The sequence below is a fragment of the Nasonia vitripennis genome (assembly GCF_009193385.2).
Source record: "Nasonia vitripennis strain AsymCx chromosome 4 unlocalized genomic scaffold, Nvit_psr_1.1 chr4_random0007, whole genome shotgun sequence".
Classification (NCBI taxonomy): Eukaryota; Metazoa; Arthropoda; class Insecta; order Hymenoptera; family Pteromalidae; genus Nasonia; species Nasonia vitripennis.
Window position 1 is genome coordinate 2,941,090 of NW_022279643.1, and position 17,216 is coordinate 2,958,305.

Genomic DNA, 17,216 nt, shown 5'->3' on the forward strand with positions numbered 1-17,216 from the left:
TTTAGAATATTATTAGTAGTATTATCATTATATCAATGATGACGAGATGTAATTCGAGAGAGAACATTTCAAGGTTTTCATACTAAAAAAGTTACATTAGGATTAAAATTAGGAATATTATTATTTATTACTTCAGAAGTATTATTTTTTTTTAGAATTTTTTGATGTTATTTTCATATATTCCTATCCCCAAGGATTGAAATTGGTAGAATTTGACCTCCAAAAAATATTATTACTTTTAATCCTTATTATATTCCTTTACTAAATACTATCATTTTATTATCATCAGGGGTAACAATTACCTGATGTCATTATTCAATTTTAATAAAAATAAAAATAAACAGTTTTATTAGATTAACTCTGACTATCATATTAGGAATGATTTTTACAATTTATCAATACAAAGAATATAGAGACTCTAGATTTACAATTACTGATTCTATTTATGGATCAATTTTTTTTATATCTACCGGATTTCATGGAATTCATGTAATTATTGGAACATTATTTTTAATAATTAATTTAATTCGAATTTATATAAATAACTATTCTAATGCTCATCATTTTGGATTTGAAGCTGCTGCTTGATATTGACATTTTGTAGATGTAGTATGATTATTTTTATATTTATTAATTTATTTTTGATCTAGTTAATAATTTATATATTATATTAAGTAAAATTAATTTCCAATTAATAAGACTATAAATATATTATAGTATAAATAATATTAAATTTATTAATCATTACATTAGTTATTTCAATTATTTTAATTTTAATATTATTAATTAATTTTATTATTTAAAAAAAAATAAATAAAAGATGTGAAAAAATATCTCCTTTTGATTGTGGATATGATCCAATATCTAAAAATCGTTTACCTTTTTCTTTATCTTTTTATTTAATTTCAATTATTTTTTTAATGTTTGATGTAGAAATTTCTTTAATTTTACCAATAATTTTTTTATCTAAATATTATTATTATTTAAATTATTTAAATATACTAATTATTATAATTATTTTATTAATAGGTTTATATATAGAGTGAAAGGAAGGAGCTTTAAAATGATTTAAATAAGTTTAATAATTTATTTAAAAATATTAAATTGCAAATTTAAAAATATTAATTTTATTAATTTAAACTTATAAAAATGAAGCTAAAAATTTTAGCTATTAATTTCGACTTAATAATATAATAATATAAATTTATTCATTTATATATATATATATATATATATATATATATATATATATATATATATATATATATATATATATATATATATATATATATGGTAATAATAATATTATATAATTTATTCTATCAAAATAACCCTTTTAATTCAGGCACTTTATTAATATAATTTTAAAAAATTATAAATATTAATGAATTATTATTGTTATGTTTTTTTTATTCCAATAGTTATACTTACTAATATATTAATATTTATTTTACCTTCTTGATTTTCAATATGAATAGTTATAGAAATTAATATAATTAGATTTATTAGTTTAATTATTTTTGATAAAAATATCAAAAAGGAATCTTTTATAAATTATTTTTTAATTCAAACAATTAATTCATATATTTTTTTAATAATAAGATTAATATTAGAATATAATATTTCTAATGACATTATATTTATATTAATAAATTTAAGAATAATTAATAAATTAGGAATTCCACCCTTTTATTTTTGATATTTAAAAATTATAGGTAGTATAAACTGAATTAATATTTTTTTAATATCTACGATACAAAAAATTATTCCAATAATTATTATTAGTAATTTACTAAACTATAAATTTTCTATATTATTTAATTTAATTATTATACTTATTTCTAGTTTATATAGTTCAATTAAAGGAATAAGACAAAGAAATTTAAAATTTATTTTTTGTTATTCATCTATTATTCAAATTTCATGAATAATTATTATATTAATTTTTAGTGAAATAATAAGAATTAATTATTTTATTATTTATTTTATTATTTCATTATCATTGTGGTTAATTTTTAATAATTATAACATAAATAATATAATAGATATACAAATAATAAAATATAATATTATTTCTTATTATATGTATAATAAATTTTAATATTTTTTCATTAGCTTCAATCCCCCCTTTTTTACGATTTATAATAAAATTAATTGCTATTAAAGAATTATCTACTTTATTATCTTTGACTACTTTAATTATTATAATTATTAGATCATTAATTAGAATATTTTTTTATTTACGAATATTATTTTTAAATATTATAATCAATGCATTGACTAAAAAAATTAATTATAAATTTATTAATTATAATAATTTTTATAATTATAAAGTTATAATTATACTATGAATAATAATAGTAATATTAATATTAATAGAATTAATTTTAAAAAAAATTTTAAGTTAAATTAAAACTATAAACCTTCAAAGTTTAAAATATAGATTAATTTATAAATTTTAGTAACAAGAATATTAATATTCTATAAATAAATTTACAATTTATTACTTTAATTCAGACATATTACTAATAGAAATATAAATAAAGTTAATTATTTATTTTTGAATTAGAAGTTCAAAATTAATATATTTCATTTAATTGAATCCAAAATAGCGGAAAATTATTGCTAATAATTTAATTGAATATATCTTTCCAATTAATATATATATATATATATATATATATATATATATATATATATATATATATATATATTAAATAAATAAAATTCATTTAATCCTAATAATATAAATAATATAATTTAACCTAATTGGTAAGTATCTTATTCATGTTAAATATATTAAAAAATCATATCGTATTCGACGGAATGTACCTCGAATTAAAACAATAAAAAATAAAAAAAATATATAATTAATATAAAATCTAATTTTATTAATATTATTTCCTAAAAACATCAAAATAAATAAAAACATTATAAATATAATTTTTCCATATTCAGCAATAAAAATTAATGCAAATCTACCTCTTATGTATTCAGTATTAAATCCAGACACTAATTCAGATTCTCCCTCAGCAAAATCAAAAGGAGTTCGATTTAATTCAGCTAATAATCTTACAAAAAAAATAACTCTTAAAGGAAAAAAAAAAAATAAAAAAAATATTACTTTGAAATTTAATTATATATATTAAATTAAATCTCTCTACTATTAATAAAATTCTTAGTATTAATAAAACTATCCTTACTTCATAGGAAATAGTTTGAGCGATTCTACGAAGACTACCAATAATAGAATAAATAGAATTAGATGATCATCCTGCAATTATTATAGGATAGACACCTATTCTTATTAAACATAAAATTATTATTATATTAAAATAATTATTAATTATTTCTCTAACAATAGGTATATTATTCCATAAAAGTAATATTAATAGTATTCTAAATATAGGACTGAATAAATAAAAATAATAGTTAGATTTTAATAATATAAAATTTTCTTTTGAAAATAATTTAATTGCATCACTAAAAATTTAAAATTTATTTATTTTGAGACAGTTTTTATTTCATTATTTCTTTCATTCTAGAGTTTAATAAAAAGACAATTGATTATGCTACCTTTGTACAGTCAAAATACTGCAGCTATTTAAATACATTCATTGAGCAGAATTGATTTATTATTATATAATTAAATTCAATAAACCATGTTTTTACTAAACAGGTGAATAAATATTTTTGCCTAATTCCTTAAAATAATCTTTATAATAATATGATATTATTAAATTTATTTTTACTAATTTTATCATTATTAATTAACTTAATTAATTAAAGTTAATAATTTTATATTTAATTAAATTATATTGTTAACATTATATATTTATTACTATTATTAATTATTATAAATTATTTATAAATAAAAATTATTATTTTTATTATAATTATTTATTTAATAGTATTAAAAATATTAAAATAATTATTAAGTTTATCCCTAATAATTTTAATAACATTAATTTATATATTAAAAATTAAATATATAAATTTATTAATATTAATTAAATTAAATTTATTTATAAAATAACTAGATATATAAATTATGAATGACTTATCACTTCTATTTAATTATTAATAATAATAATTTTACATTAACTATAATAAATAAATGGATCAATTTATTTCGAGAAATTAAAAATATATTAATTAAATTTAATAGACCCTGATACAAAAGGTAAATAATTTTAATAATTATTTTATTACAATAATTTTATTCTTTTACAATACTATAAATATAAAATTATTACATTTTTTTTTTAATAATACTAAATAATTTAATTAATTTTAAATATTATTTTATTTAATTTATTTAAATAACATAAATAAAAAATATATAAATTAATTTAATATTAAGAATAATTTACAAAAATAACTTTTATTAGCAAAATAAATATTATAAATTAACTATATTCCTATTTATTTACTAAGTACACTTTCCAGTATACTTACTTTGTTACGACTTATCCTATTTCTAGAAGTGACGGGCAATATGTACATATTATAAAACTAAATTCATAAATAATTATTTTTATTCATTACTATTAAATCCATTTTAATTAAATTATTTAAAAATTAATTATATCTATTAATTATTAAATTGTAACTCATAAAAACTTATAATATATAATTTCATATTGATCTGAAATAATTTATTTTAATAAAATTTAAAAATTTGAATTATTAATAAATTTTTTTATAACGAACATACAAAAATATTAAATATATTAAATTTATCCTATCGTGGAATATCAATTATGATACAAGTTCCTCTAATTAGATTATAATACCTTCAAAATTTTTAAATTTTAATTTATTAAATTTAATAATTAATTACTATAAAATTGAATATTAATAATAGGGTATCTAATCCTAGTTTATCATAATATTTAATTAATTTAAATTAATTTATTTTAATAATAATATAAATAGTTTTTATTTAATCTAAAAACTATGATTATTAATATTAATAAATTATTATTATAATAATAAATTAATATAATTAATTTATATATCATTGTATAACCGCTGATGCTGGCACAAGATTTACCTATATTTAATAAAATTTCTAAATAATAATTTCTTAAATTTTTAATTTTTTTTATTAAACATAATAATATATTTATTTAAAATATAATTTTATCTTTAAAAATTATATATAAATAAAATTAATAATTAATTATTAAACTAAATTTAAATTTATTAAAATTTAATTAAATATAAATTATTTCTTTTTTGTAAAAAAAAAGTTTTAAATTAAACTAAAATTTTTATAAAAGAATATTTAAAAATTTATATTTTAAGATTATGAATCTAACGACTTTGAAAATTTAGTCTATCTTATATATATATATATATATATATATATATATATATATATAAATATATAATATTCATTATTTAAAAGCCCCCCCCCCCTCAAACAACGCTTATTAATCTATATATTATAAATTAAATATTAAAAATTTTTAAATAATTTTGAAAACTATTAATTAACTAATTATAATTATAATTATAGTATATATATATATATATATATATATATATATATATATATATATATATATAATTTACTTTTAATTTATATTAGAATATAAAACATAATAAATCATCAAAATTAGATCACAGATCGACGGAGTGAACGGAGTGAGTGGGTTGACGAGTAGTATTAAATGTTATTCCATCAAAACCTACGGGTAGATTTGAAATACTACGAGATCCGTACCAAGCTTAATTTTATCAATCCCGATATTATGAATACTACTGTCGCGATCGAGTAAACCTCGACGTCAAACTTCCACCACATTCTGTACACACCACCGATTTCGATCACAGATCGACGGAGTGAACGGAGTGAGTGGGTTGACGAGTAGTATTAAATGTTATTCCATCAAAACCTACGGGTAGATTTGAAATACTACGAGATCCGTACCAAGCTTAATTTTATCAACCCCGATATTATGAATACTACTGTCGCGATCGAGTAAACCTCGACGTCAAACTTCCACCACATTCTGTACACACCACCGATTTCGATCACAGATCGACGGAGTGAACGGAGTGAGTGGGTTGACGAGTAGTATTAAATGTTATTCCATCAAAACCTACGGGTAGATTTGAAATACTACGAGATCCGTACCAAGCTTAATTTTATCAATCCCGATATTATGAATACTACTGTCGCGATCGAGTAAACCTCGACGTCAAACTTCCACCACATTCTGTACACACCACCGATTTCGATCACAGATCGACGGAGTGAACGGAGTGAGTGGGTTGACGAGTAGTATTAAATGTTATTCCATCAAAACCTACGGGTAGATTTGATATACTACGAGATCCGTACCAAGCTTAATTTTATCAATCCCGATATTATGAATACTACTGTCGCGATCGAGTAAACCTCGACGTCGAACTTCCACCACATTCTGTACACACCACCGATTTCGATCACAGATCGACGGAGTGAACGGAGTGAGTGGGTTGACGAGTAGTATTAAATGTTATTCCATCAAAACCTACGGGTAGATTTGAAATACTACGAGATCCGTACCAAGCTTAATTTTATCAATCCCGATATTATGAATACTACTGTCGCGATCGAGTAAACCTCGACGTCAAACATCCACCACATTCTGTACGCACCACCGATTTCGATCACAGATCGACGGAGTGAACGGAGTGAGTGGGTTGACGAGTAGTATTAAATGTTATTCCATCAAAACCTACGGGTAGATTTGAAATACTACGAGATCCGTACCCAGCTTAATTTTATCAATCCCGATATTATGAATACTACTGTCGCGATCGAGTAAACCTCGACGTCAAACTTCCACCACATTCTGTACGCACCACCGATTTCGATCACAGATCGACGGAGTGAACGGAGTGAGTGGGTTGACGAGTAGTATTAAATGTTATTCCATCAAAACCTACGGGTAGATTTGAAATACTACGAGATCCGTACCAAGCTTAATTTTATCAATCCCGATATTATGAATACTACTGTCGCGATCGAGTAAACCTCGACGTCAAACTTCCACCACATTCTGTACACACCACCGATTTCGATCACAGATCGACGGAGTGAACGGAGTGAGTGGGTTGACGAGTAGTATTAAATGTTATTCCATCAAAACCTACGGGTAGATTTGATATACTACGAGATCCGTACCAAGCTTAATTTTATCAATCCCGATATTATGAATACTACTGTCGCGATCGAGTAAACCTCGACGTCGAACTTCCACCACATTCTGTACACACCACCGATTTCGATCACAGATCGACGGAGTGAACAGATTGAGTGGGTTGACGAGTAGTATTAAATGTTATTCCATCAAAACCTACGGGTAGATTTGAAATACTACGAGATCCGTACCAAGCTTAATTTTATCAATCCCGATATTATGAATACTACTGTCGCGATCGAGTAAACCTCGACGTCAAACATCCACCACATTCTGTACGCACCACCGATTTCGATCACAGATCGACGGAGTGAACGGAGTGAGTGGGTTGACGAGTAGTATTAAATGTTATTCCATCAAAACCTACGGGTAGATTTGAAATACTACGAGATCCGTACCCAGCTTAATTTTATCAATCCCGATATTATGAATACTACTGTCGCGATCGAGTAAACCTCGACGTCAAACTTCCACCACATTCTGTACACACCACCGATTTCGATCACAGATCGACGGAGTGAACGGAGTGAGTGGGTTGACGAGTAGTATTAAATGTTATTCCATCAAAACCTACGGGTAGATTTGAAATACTACGAGATCCGTACCAAGCTTAATTTTATCAATCCCGATATTATGAATACTACTGTCGCGATCGAGTAAACTTTTTGTTAAAAAAAAAAAAAAATCGAAGAAACCATGCACAATTAAAAATATAATAATCTATCTTATAAGGACTAGATAAAATAAAGCCCCCCTTCAACAATGAGAACAATAAATTAAATAAATAGTATTATAAATTTAAAAATTTTAATGATTTTGACATTATTTATTCAAATTATGCTAAATTGATAAATTAATATATTTAATTTTATAATTTGTCGTTACTAGTATATATATATATATATAAATATTTTAATATAAAATATTTAAATAATTAAGTGTAATTATATAATTATATATATATATATATATTAAATTTTAATATAATATTAATTAAATAGATAAATAATTAAAAAAAGGAAATATTTATCATTAATATTATTTATTTATATATAATTATTTAATTAATTATATATATATATATATATATATATATATATATATATATATATATATATGCGTTTATGTAGTAGGGAGAGCCCAGGACAATTGCTTTGGTTTTAGCAACATTAAGTTTTAACCTGTTCTGTGCAGCCCAGCGCATTATCCTCTCGGCATTAGCACTCATCTTGTTTGATAAAGAATCGAGCTCCTCAAGGTGGCATTGACTGTAAATTTGCAAGTCGTCCGCATAGATGAGATGGGAAACATCGGTATCAAGGCAGAAACCGATGTCGTTGATGTACAATGTGAATAGCAAGGGACGCAGAACGGATACCTGCGTGGCACCATAGGGAACAGACAAAAGGGAGTTCTCATCAATGAAAGCCCTGATGAAATTGGCATCTTCAGATGAGGAAAGTTGGTCAGAATTGAAATCTCCCATTAAGACCTTCGTGGAGTAATTGTGCATGTGAGTTGTTAGCTGGTCTATAAAGTTAGAGCCTTGGAAAAAGGAGCATGAGGCGGACGATACACAACCCCCACGAAGATGGGAGAAACTCCCTTAGCCTATACCTCACAAAAAAGGTATTCGGGCTTGCCTGGCTTGCCAGACCATTCACCGTCGGATGATGAAATAACACTAACCGTCAGTGATTTATGTATATAGAGGGCCACACCTCCTCCGTTTCTGTTTCTGTCTCGTCTGTACAATAGGTAATCATCCAGTGAAGGGATGGATGCCACCTTGTCGCTTAGCCAGGTCTCAGTAACAGCTATTACGTGGAATAGAGAGCGAGTGGATAAGAAGAGCCTGATCATCTCAATGTGTGTGTGTGTGTGAGAGAGAGAGAGAGAGAGAGAGAGAGAGAGAGAGAGAGAGAGAGAGAGAGAGAGAGATTTGTAGATTTAGATAGATAGATTTTTTATTCAAGTACATTATGTTGTACAATATAGTAGTAAACAGATGAATAGATAAAGTATAATAAATAAAAATATGTAAAAGTAAGTCTCATTATAGAGCTTCTGTTGCGTGAGAATGTGTAAGATGTGACAATGGAGTAAGCGAGAATGAGCATATGCGTGTATGTGTGTGTGTGTGCAAGATGATACAGATTTTGGAGTGTGAAAAAGTGTTCTTTAGCAAGTTTCTTGAAGCTGGTGGTGGATGTCAAGTTTCGAATGTGTGATGATAGATTATTCCAGAGGTATGATATGAAACGAGTTCCTCAGCGTTTCCGTCGTAAAAGTCGTAATGTCCAGGTGTCACCTCCTTTCTCACAGGCTGGAGTGTTACACGGAAGTTAAAGTAGGCCAGTATATATAATGGAGTTAAACATTTTACGCAGAAAGCAAGCATATAAAGTACTTCCTGCATCCGGCGGTGATTAACCATTGCAACTTTCGCCTGTACGAGGAGATGTGCTTGTCTCTCCTTACACCATAGATGTAACCGATCCCTGTATTCACGAGTCTCTGTAGTTTTGTGTCAAGTTCTTGAGTCAAGTCACAGTACAGAAGTGAGCAGTAGTCGATTATTGGAAAAAGGAACGCTTGCACAAGATGCTTGCGCAGTCTGAGATTGGTACTCTTTCTGAAAAAGTAAAGCCTGTACATTAGTGAGTGAGCACGCTTACACATTTGTGTGACATGCTCTTTCCACGTTAGTTTAGAATCAAGCACCAATCTCAGATTACGCACAGAAGATTCAAATCTGACCCGGGTACCCCCAATATTAATGAAAGTGTTAGCTAATGAAGGTAACGCGTTTAGATAGTAGGGGGAGCCCAGAACGATTGCTTTAGTTTTAATAACATTAAGTTATAAATGGTTTAGTGCAGCCCAGCCCATTCTCCTCTTGGCGTTAGCACTTATCTTGTTTGATAAAGAATCGAGCTCCTCAAGGTGTCATTGGCTGTAAATTTGCAGGTCATCCGCATAGATCAAATAGGAGACACCGGAATCTAGGCAGAAACTGATGTCGCTGAAGTACAATGCGAAACGCAAGGGACCCAAAACAGAACCCTTCGGGACACCGATGTTAAGGTGCTGAGGTGAAGAACGTTCGCTATTGTTACCAACGAAGGCTTGCTCTCTCCCGGTGAGATAGGAGGCAAACCAGCGAATGACTTGCTTTGAGAAGCCGAAAGTGGATAGCTTTCTCAGGAGCCTGACATGATAAACGCTTTGCTAAAGACAATAAGAAGAAGTATGACTTTCTTCTTGTTAATCCCTGACCCTGACATCATCGGTTAGCTTAATTATGCTAGATTTAGTGCTGTGGCCAGTGCGGAAGCCTGTTTGCAAGTTGTTGAGCAGGAGCCTCGATTCAAGGTACTTCGAGACTTGCTTGTGCACCAGCCACTCCAGGGCCTTGGAGAGAAAACAGAGGAGAGAAATCGGACGATAGTCAGTAAGGGCTGTTGGTGAGTTAACCTTGTTAAGTAAGTGCATGCACAAGCGACAATTTCGAAGCAGAGGGGAAGCTTGACTCAGTTATGGACAGGTTAAAGATTCTACAGGGTAATGGAGGGAGTACTGACAATGTCTTAGAAATAACAACCTGCGGGATGCCGTCACTCCCCTCTGGCATGAGTGCGACACCGCAGCTAACACGTCCGATTCAGTTAAAGTGTTGAACTTAAAATATTTTGAGAGGTCTAGACTTTCCAGGTCGTGCAGACAGTAGTTCAAGGGGGCCTTGAAAACAGTAATTCTAAGTTTTGCCCTATCTCCCCAGATCTTGGCAACATCAGACAATATTGACAGGCGTGAATAATAATAATTCAGCCTCGCTTTCTCGACCTGTCTGTGAGCGTTGTCTCTAGCTAGTCTATAGATTTGAAGATCGGGACATGTATGGTGCCTAAAATCCTTGAAACGCCTGTAAAGTCTATTCCACTCCGATTCGAGGTCACGAAGAGCCGTGGTAAACCACGGGTGACGCTTCCGTCTTAGTGTTACGGTTCATTAAGTTAGCGTTAAGCATTGCGATCCATTCGTCAAGTGATAATGAAGACAAAGATCAAGTGATAAAAATGACCAGTCACATGCGCTAAGAAAGTTCTTTAGCTTATCGGCGCTGATTTCTTTATAGTTTCTGTAAGAGTATGTCTTAGTTGCGTGGCGTGAAATCTGTACGTCGAGAGTGGCCGTGATAAGGTTATGTCTATTGATGAAAGATAAGTCTGTTTTCCAGTAAGATAGCAGGTAATCCTGCTTATCAATTAGGCAAAGGTCAAGCCAGGCGTCAGAACCTTGTTTGTGATAGGTGGAATCATAGGGAACCGATGAGAGGGAGTTTTCATCAATAAAGTTCCAGATGAAATTGGCGTCTTTAGATGAAGATAGTTTTTCTGAGTTGAAATCACCCATTATGACCTTTGTGAAGTAGTTGTGCATGTGGATTGTTAGTTGGTCAATAAAATCAACGCCTTGCAAGAAATAAGCATTAGCTAGACGATACACAACTCCCACAAAGATGGGATCCTTTGCCGATGCCTTACAGAAAGGTATTCAGGCCTACCTGGCTTGTCCGTCCAGTCACCATCAGATGGCGAGATAACGCTAACTGTCAGTGATTTATGTATATAGAGGGCGACGCCTGCTTTGTTCCGGTTTCTGTCGTATTTATACAGTAAATAATCATCCAGTGAAGGTATGGATGTTATCTTGTCATTTAGCCAGGTCTCAGTTACAGTTATTACGTTGAATGGAGAGCGAGTGGACAAGAGTGAAGTTTTCCGTCCCTTACGTAGGTTCGGCAACCCTGCGTCCTCTTGGCCTCTAGCCTAGCCTTCGAACGTAGCTTACGGACGTCTGAAGAAAGTAGCTCCCGCTTCCCTCCAGCTACTTACCTGTAACATGTATCCTATACAATATATGTGACAAATGTATTATACGCTGGGGAGATTATGACAGGCTATCAACATTTCTCTTCATAGATTTAGAAATAGAAAAAATCATTATTTTTCAAGTATCACGATTTCAAATGATTTCATTTGAAATTTCAGGCGTAGATAACATCTAATTTAAGTAACTGTTTAACCTATCAAGTCTTCAATTAAAGCTCTTTTCCTGTATTTCGACCCAAGCAAAATACATTTTTGTTTGCGGCTTTATTCGTTAATTACATCACATTGTATAATGACTACTTGACTATTTACGATGTACGCCAGTTTTTTTTTATTTATTTATTATTAGTAAAAAAGACACAAAATGTAAATACATATTGTACTATACTATAGAGGTAAACTAGTTACCTGTACATAGGCTGGTATATTAATTAAAACTAAAGATTACAGTAACATTTTGAAAAAAATAAATATGCAAAATCGCATAACATTTTTTATATTTGTATACATATACACATACTTTCTTATTTAATTAATAGCAATGAAAGAACTTCTAATTAAATCATTTAATACAGTTGAATATTTTGTATGAACATTTTCAGTTTGCCTTTAATAGTTTTCCTATTGTAGGTAAACACTTTAGGATCATTAGGTAATTTATTATATAATTTGACTGCTACAAACTGCTACAAAATAACTATATCTATCACTAATAGCTTTGGTCACTTTAGATACCTTTTACTTTATTTGTATTTACATTCAAGTCATAATTAATATTAACGTTTTTATAGGGAATGCTGGTGTGTGCCGTCAAATTGCACAAGGATCATTTTTGAAAGATGCTGATTGGGCTACTCATTCCTGTATAATTTCTTTTGAAACTATTGGCATATGGCATGATGGATTTGATAAAATAGAAATAAATAGTTGTAGTCGTAGTGAAGATGGAGGGCTTTTGGCTGTTGGAGATAGCTTGGGAAAAGTAAAACTTTTTAGTTATCCAGCCTGCCAACCTAAGGTAAATTGTTTTTTTTTATTAAGAATAAGCAAATATATTATGATTTGTATCATTTTATGTTAGTACTGTAATATGGCTATTTTTAAAAATTTCCACAGGTTTATAAACGTAAACACAAAATTTTTGCATTTTTAGCGTTTCTTCCATTACATGCTATTTTTTTGTTTTGCAGACGATTTGAAGTTACTGAGTCTCAATTGTTTAGGAAGACCTTGATTCCTTTTTGTGAAGAATCAAATCGATTAATTCGACCTAGAGTAGGAAGATATCCTATTTCTTCGAAATCGCCATACTGGCACCCCTGTAACTTTTTTTTATCAGCCTCGATTTTTATGACATTTTCAATTAAAGTAGTCCGAATATAGTAGAATAAGATTGACTTCGTCCAGTTTTGTGTTTCGGACTTTCTGTGCCACTATCATCCCGTCCCTGTTTTTTTGAATTTCTTCTTGTATCAAGCCACTCCCCTCCCCTCAAATAGTTTTAAATTTAAGCGATTGATGTTTTCTTAAATTGTGACATGGGGAGGATTCGCCGGTGCGTAGTGTTCATTTTTAGCCCTGTCAAACGTCGAGCTGTCGCGCGGATCCTTCCCAGTCAACAAAATGTCGTCTCAGCGACAACGAAGGTCTTACCTCGGCTACTCATCTTTCGTCGTTTGTTCGGCCCGTGGAGAGTGGCGGGATCCTTCTGTGGTCGATTAAAAATGTTTATAGGAATCGGGACATGTATGCGTGAACGAACAACACTTACTTATCTATGATGATGTGAGTTCAGGTGGGCTGATTCTACCCCCTGAACGTTTATTAACTCGAAATCAACAATGCTTCCTTGAATCGCGCGCTACGCGCCAAATACGCGCCGGGTTAAAATAAATCAAAGTTTAATTTTAAAACATACCTGTCTTGAGAAATCTTGTTTTTATCATCAGTGGCTGTATTAGTATCAGTAGCTGCTTGAGGAAATTCTTGTTTACGCTTATCACGGCTTTGTTCTTCCGTTTCACTTTCGCTTGCACTCTGCATCAAAATTAGTATTTGTATCACTTTCCATTATGTAATGTAATGCGTATATCACTTATGATAAAAATAAAAAAAAAAGATTGATTTGTTTACATACAACTGACGCTACTAGATAAAGAACGCCGAGCGTGTAGAGACGTGGCATAGCCTTACATCAGATTATACTAGGTAGAGAACGCCGAACGCATTGAGGGGCCCAAAATTTAGCAGAAAGAGCCGAGAAAAACCGATAGCCGCTTGCAGCGCTTGTCGAGCAGTGTGGGAACGCGGTGACGTAAAGGGAAAGAGCTGCTAGCTACGCATCTGCCTGACTCGGCGAAAAGAGCGCGGTGAAGGGAGAGCTGCATGTACGCTATGCGCGCGGGAAAGAGAGCATTGGAGGGGAGAGAGCTGCCGCTGCTTTCGTGACGATCGGTCTGTCGCATCACCGTATTAGGTCGCCGCTCGCCGATTCACTCCCCAGTCAAAGTGAACCTGGCGAGCATATAGAAGTGTTCACTTTAAAAAGTTACAGGGGCTCCAATATGGCGATTTTGGACAAATAGGCTGTTTTCCTAGGTCTATAACTTTGGATTGTATTAATAAATTTAAGCTCTCCACAAAAAAGGAATCGTCCTTTAAAGACGAACATTTTGAGACTTGGTGAGCTCAAATCGTCAGAAAAACAAAAAAATGGCATGTGATTGAAGATACAGAAAATGCTCATTCAGGTCCTGCGTTCTCAGAATATGTTTGCTTCCTTTCTAAAAAAGCTTTATAATAGTGATCTTTGGAGTTTGTATGAAATCATCATAACTTAAAATACTTTAAAATATACTTCCAAGTTAAATAATAGTGCTTTTTGAAAATGTCCGTATGTATGTGTGTGTGTGTGCGTGCGTGTGCGCGTACGTACACACGCATGTATAAGCCTGTATCTCAGCTTCTACTAAGTAAATTTAAAGCCACTAAATCTTATTTTCTTTTTTTCTACAGTAACGTGGTGAGAAAAAGTCCGTTTCTACATTTGTATAAATTGTTTTTTTTTATAGTAATTTTTTAGTTTTAAGAGTTCAGTTTTATCATAAAAATCAATTAAAGTAAATTGCTTAGTAAGTACCTATAAGAGAATAAAATTACCTATTCCTTTACTGCGGAAAATTTATATTATCGTTCGTCATTCTTTTATTATACACCATGAAGCGCAATTTATTGAAATCGTTTTCACTCAAAAACTAAATTTCAAACTTTTCTAAAAATTAACATGATTATTAAATATCATTATAACTATACACCACTATAATTTTGAGTCATTTCATGGGGCAGATCCGTACAGAAACACCACAAACTGAAAAAAGTCGTTTTTCTATGAAATTTGATTACTGGAGTAAAAAGGCAATAATCAAGTTCAAATTTTCGATTTAGTTAGCATTACACAGCACCATGTTCGCTTTCTTTAAGCTATTTACAAAACCAGTTAGTTTCAAAGATTTAAAGGTTAACAAATTTGGTTTTTCACCCTGTATACTCTATTTAACTGAAAACTGCATAATTTCTATCTTAGCTTCTATAAAATGAATTTTAATCTATCTACGTTTGATTTTTTGTTTTTCTTTTTATTAATTCATAAAAAACAAAATTTTTAGTCTTGCATGTGCGTTTCTGTTATGGCGACATTTTATCTCGAGAAATAGATCAAATACCGAAAATACACGCATTTCTGTGTTACATAACCGGAGGACAAGGGGCAACGTCGAGGATTCAAGGAAGCAGCAAATTCGGGAAGAGGAAGAAAACCGAGTGTGAGAGTTCGCGGAACCCTTGTAACTCCGGCTGCGTCCGGAGAATTCGCGGAAAACTGTAAGCGTGTATGAGCGGGTACGTGCGTTGAGCATCGCAGGGGAGCAGGTTGCTGGGCGCGAGTCGAGCGTGAGCGGGGATTCGAGCCGTCGGAGGAAGGGGCCGTATCGACGGACACTAGCCCGATATCAGGCTAGTCGGGGCGCGATTTGAGCTCGGTCATGGGGACTGTCCGATTCGCTCGCGCTGATTGGCCGGGTCGGAGCAGAGAGAGAGAGAGAGAGAGAGAGAGAGAGAGAGAGAGAGAGAGAGAGAGAGAGAGAGAGAGAGAGAGAGAGAGAGAGAGAGAGAGAGAGAGAGAGAGAGAGAGAGAGAGAGAGAGAGAGAGAGAGAGAGAGAGAGAGAGAGAGAGAGAGAGAGAGAGAGAGAGCGCATCGCCGCGGCGGTCGGCGCGGCGCGACACTTCTTGTCTGACCGTTGTCCGAGACGCACGTATCGAGTAACAGTCTGACGAGCTTCCTGGTGCATCGCGAATTCGAGGTGAAAAATCGTGAGTGTTTCGGGAGAGGCATGGCAAGTTAAATAGTAATTATCTTAAGAGTTGCTCCTTGCTTCATTACGATTAAATATGATAAACTTGACTTTGTTTGATTGATCTCAGTTCTTTTCTATCTGTAATTTCGTTGCGGAATATATCAAACTCGCCTAACCTTTTACTTTTTCAAAAGTTAATTTTTTTTAGAGATTTTAATCCTTTTTTGTAAATTTTTTTGAGTATTTCATATTCAACGTCGTAAAAATAAAATATAAGCATATTTAACCCTTTGACCACAGCTTTTTTGTAACATTTTTATCACTAACATGAAATCACTAATTGTTCTGATATACACCACTTTTGAATTATTTCTACACCTAGACACCAAAAACCACGGTGCAAACCACCTAGACCTCGTCATTGGCCACCCTGTACACCTAGACACCGCCCTTGAATGTTTTTTATACCTAGACACCAAAAACCACGGAGCGCACCACCTAGACCTCGTCATCGGCCACCCTGTACACTTGGACACCGCTCTTGAATGTTTTTTACACTTAGACACCAAAAACCACGAGGCGAACTACCTAGACCTCGTCACCGGCAACCTTGTACACCTAGACACCGCTCTTGAATGATTTTTATACCTATAATTTAAACTCTTAATTTAATAGGACGCCGCAGTTATATTTTTTTGTATGCAACCCCGCAATGATATGAGGAATGTGAGGATATGTAAAAAAGGTGGAAAAGCAATTCCCTATCATTTTT

At 30.8% G+C, this 17,216-nt stretch overlaps 1 protein-coding gene across 15 annotated transcripts in view; it reads left to right on the forward strand.

Annotated features, from left to right (window-relative positions):
• LOC100119385 (echinoderm microtubule-associated protein-like 2) overlaps positions 1-17,216 on the forward strand; it is an 804,666-nt gene that overhangs the window by 757,814 nt on the left and 29,636 nt on the right. For all 15 annotated transcript variants that reach the window (XM_031930031.2, XM_031930040.2, XM_031930035.2 and 12 more), the window contains one exon: positions 12,883-13,109. In XM_031930031.2, the coding sequence (XP_031785891.1) occupies positions 12,883-13,109 (227 nt within the window). The remainder of the gene's footprint in view (positions 1-12,882; positions 13,110-17,216) is intronic.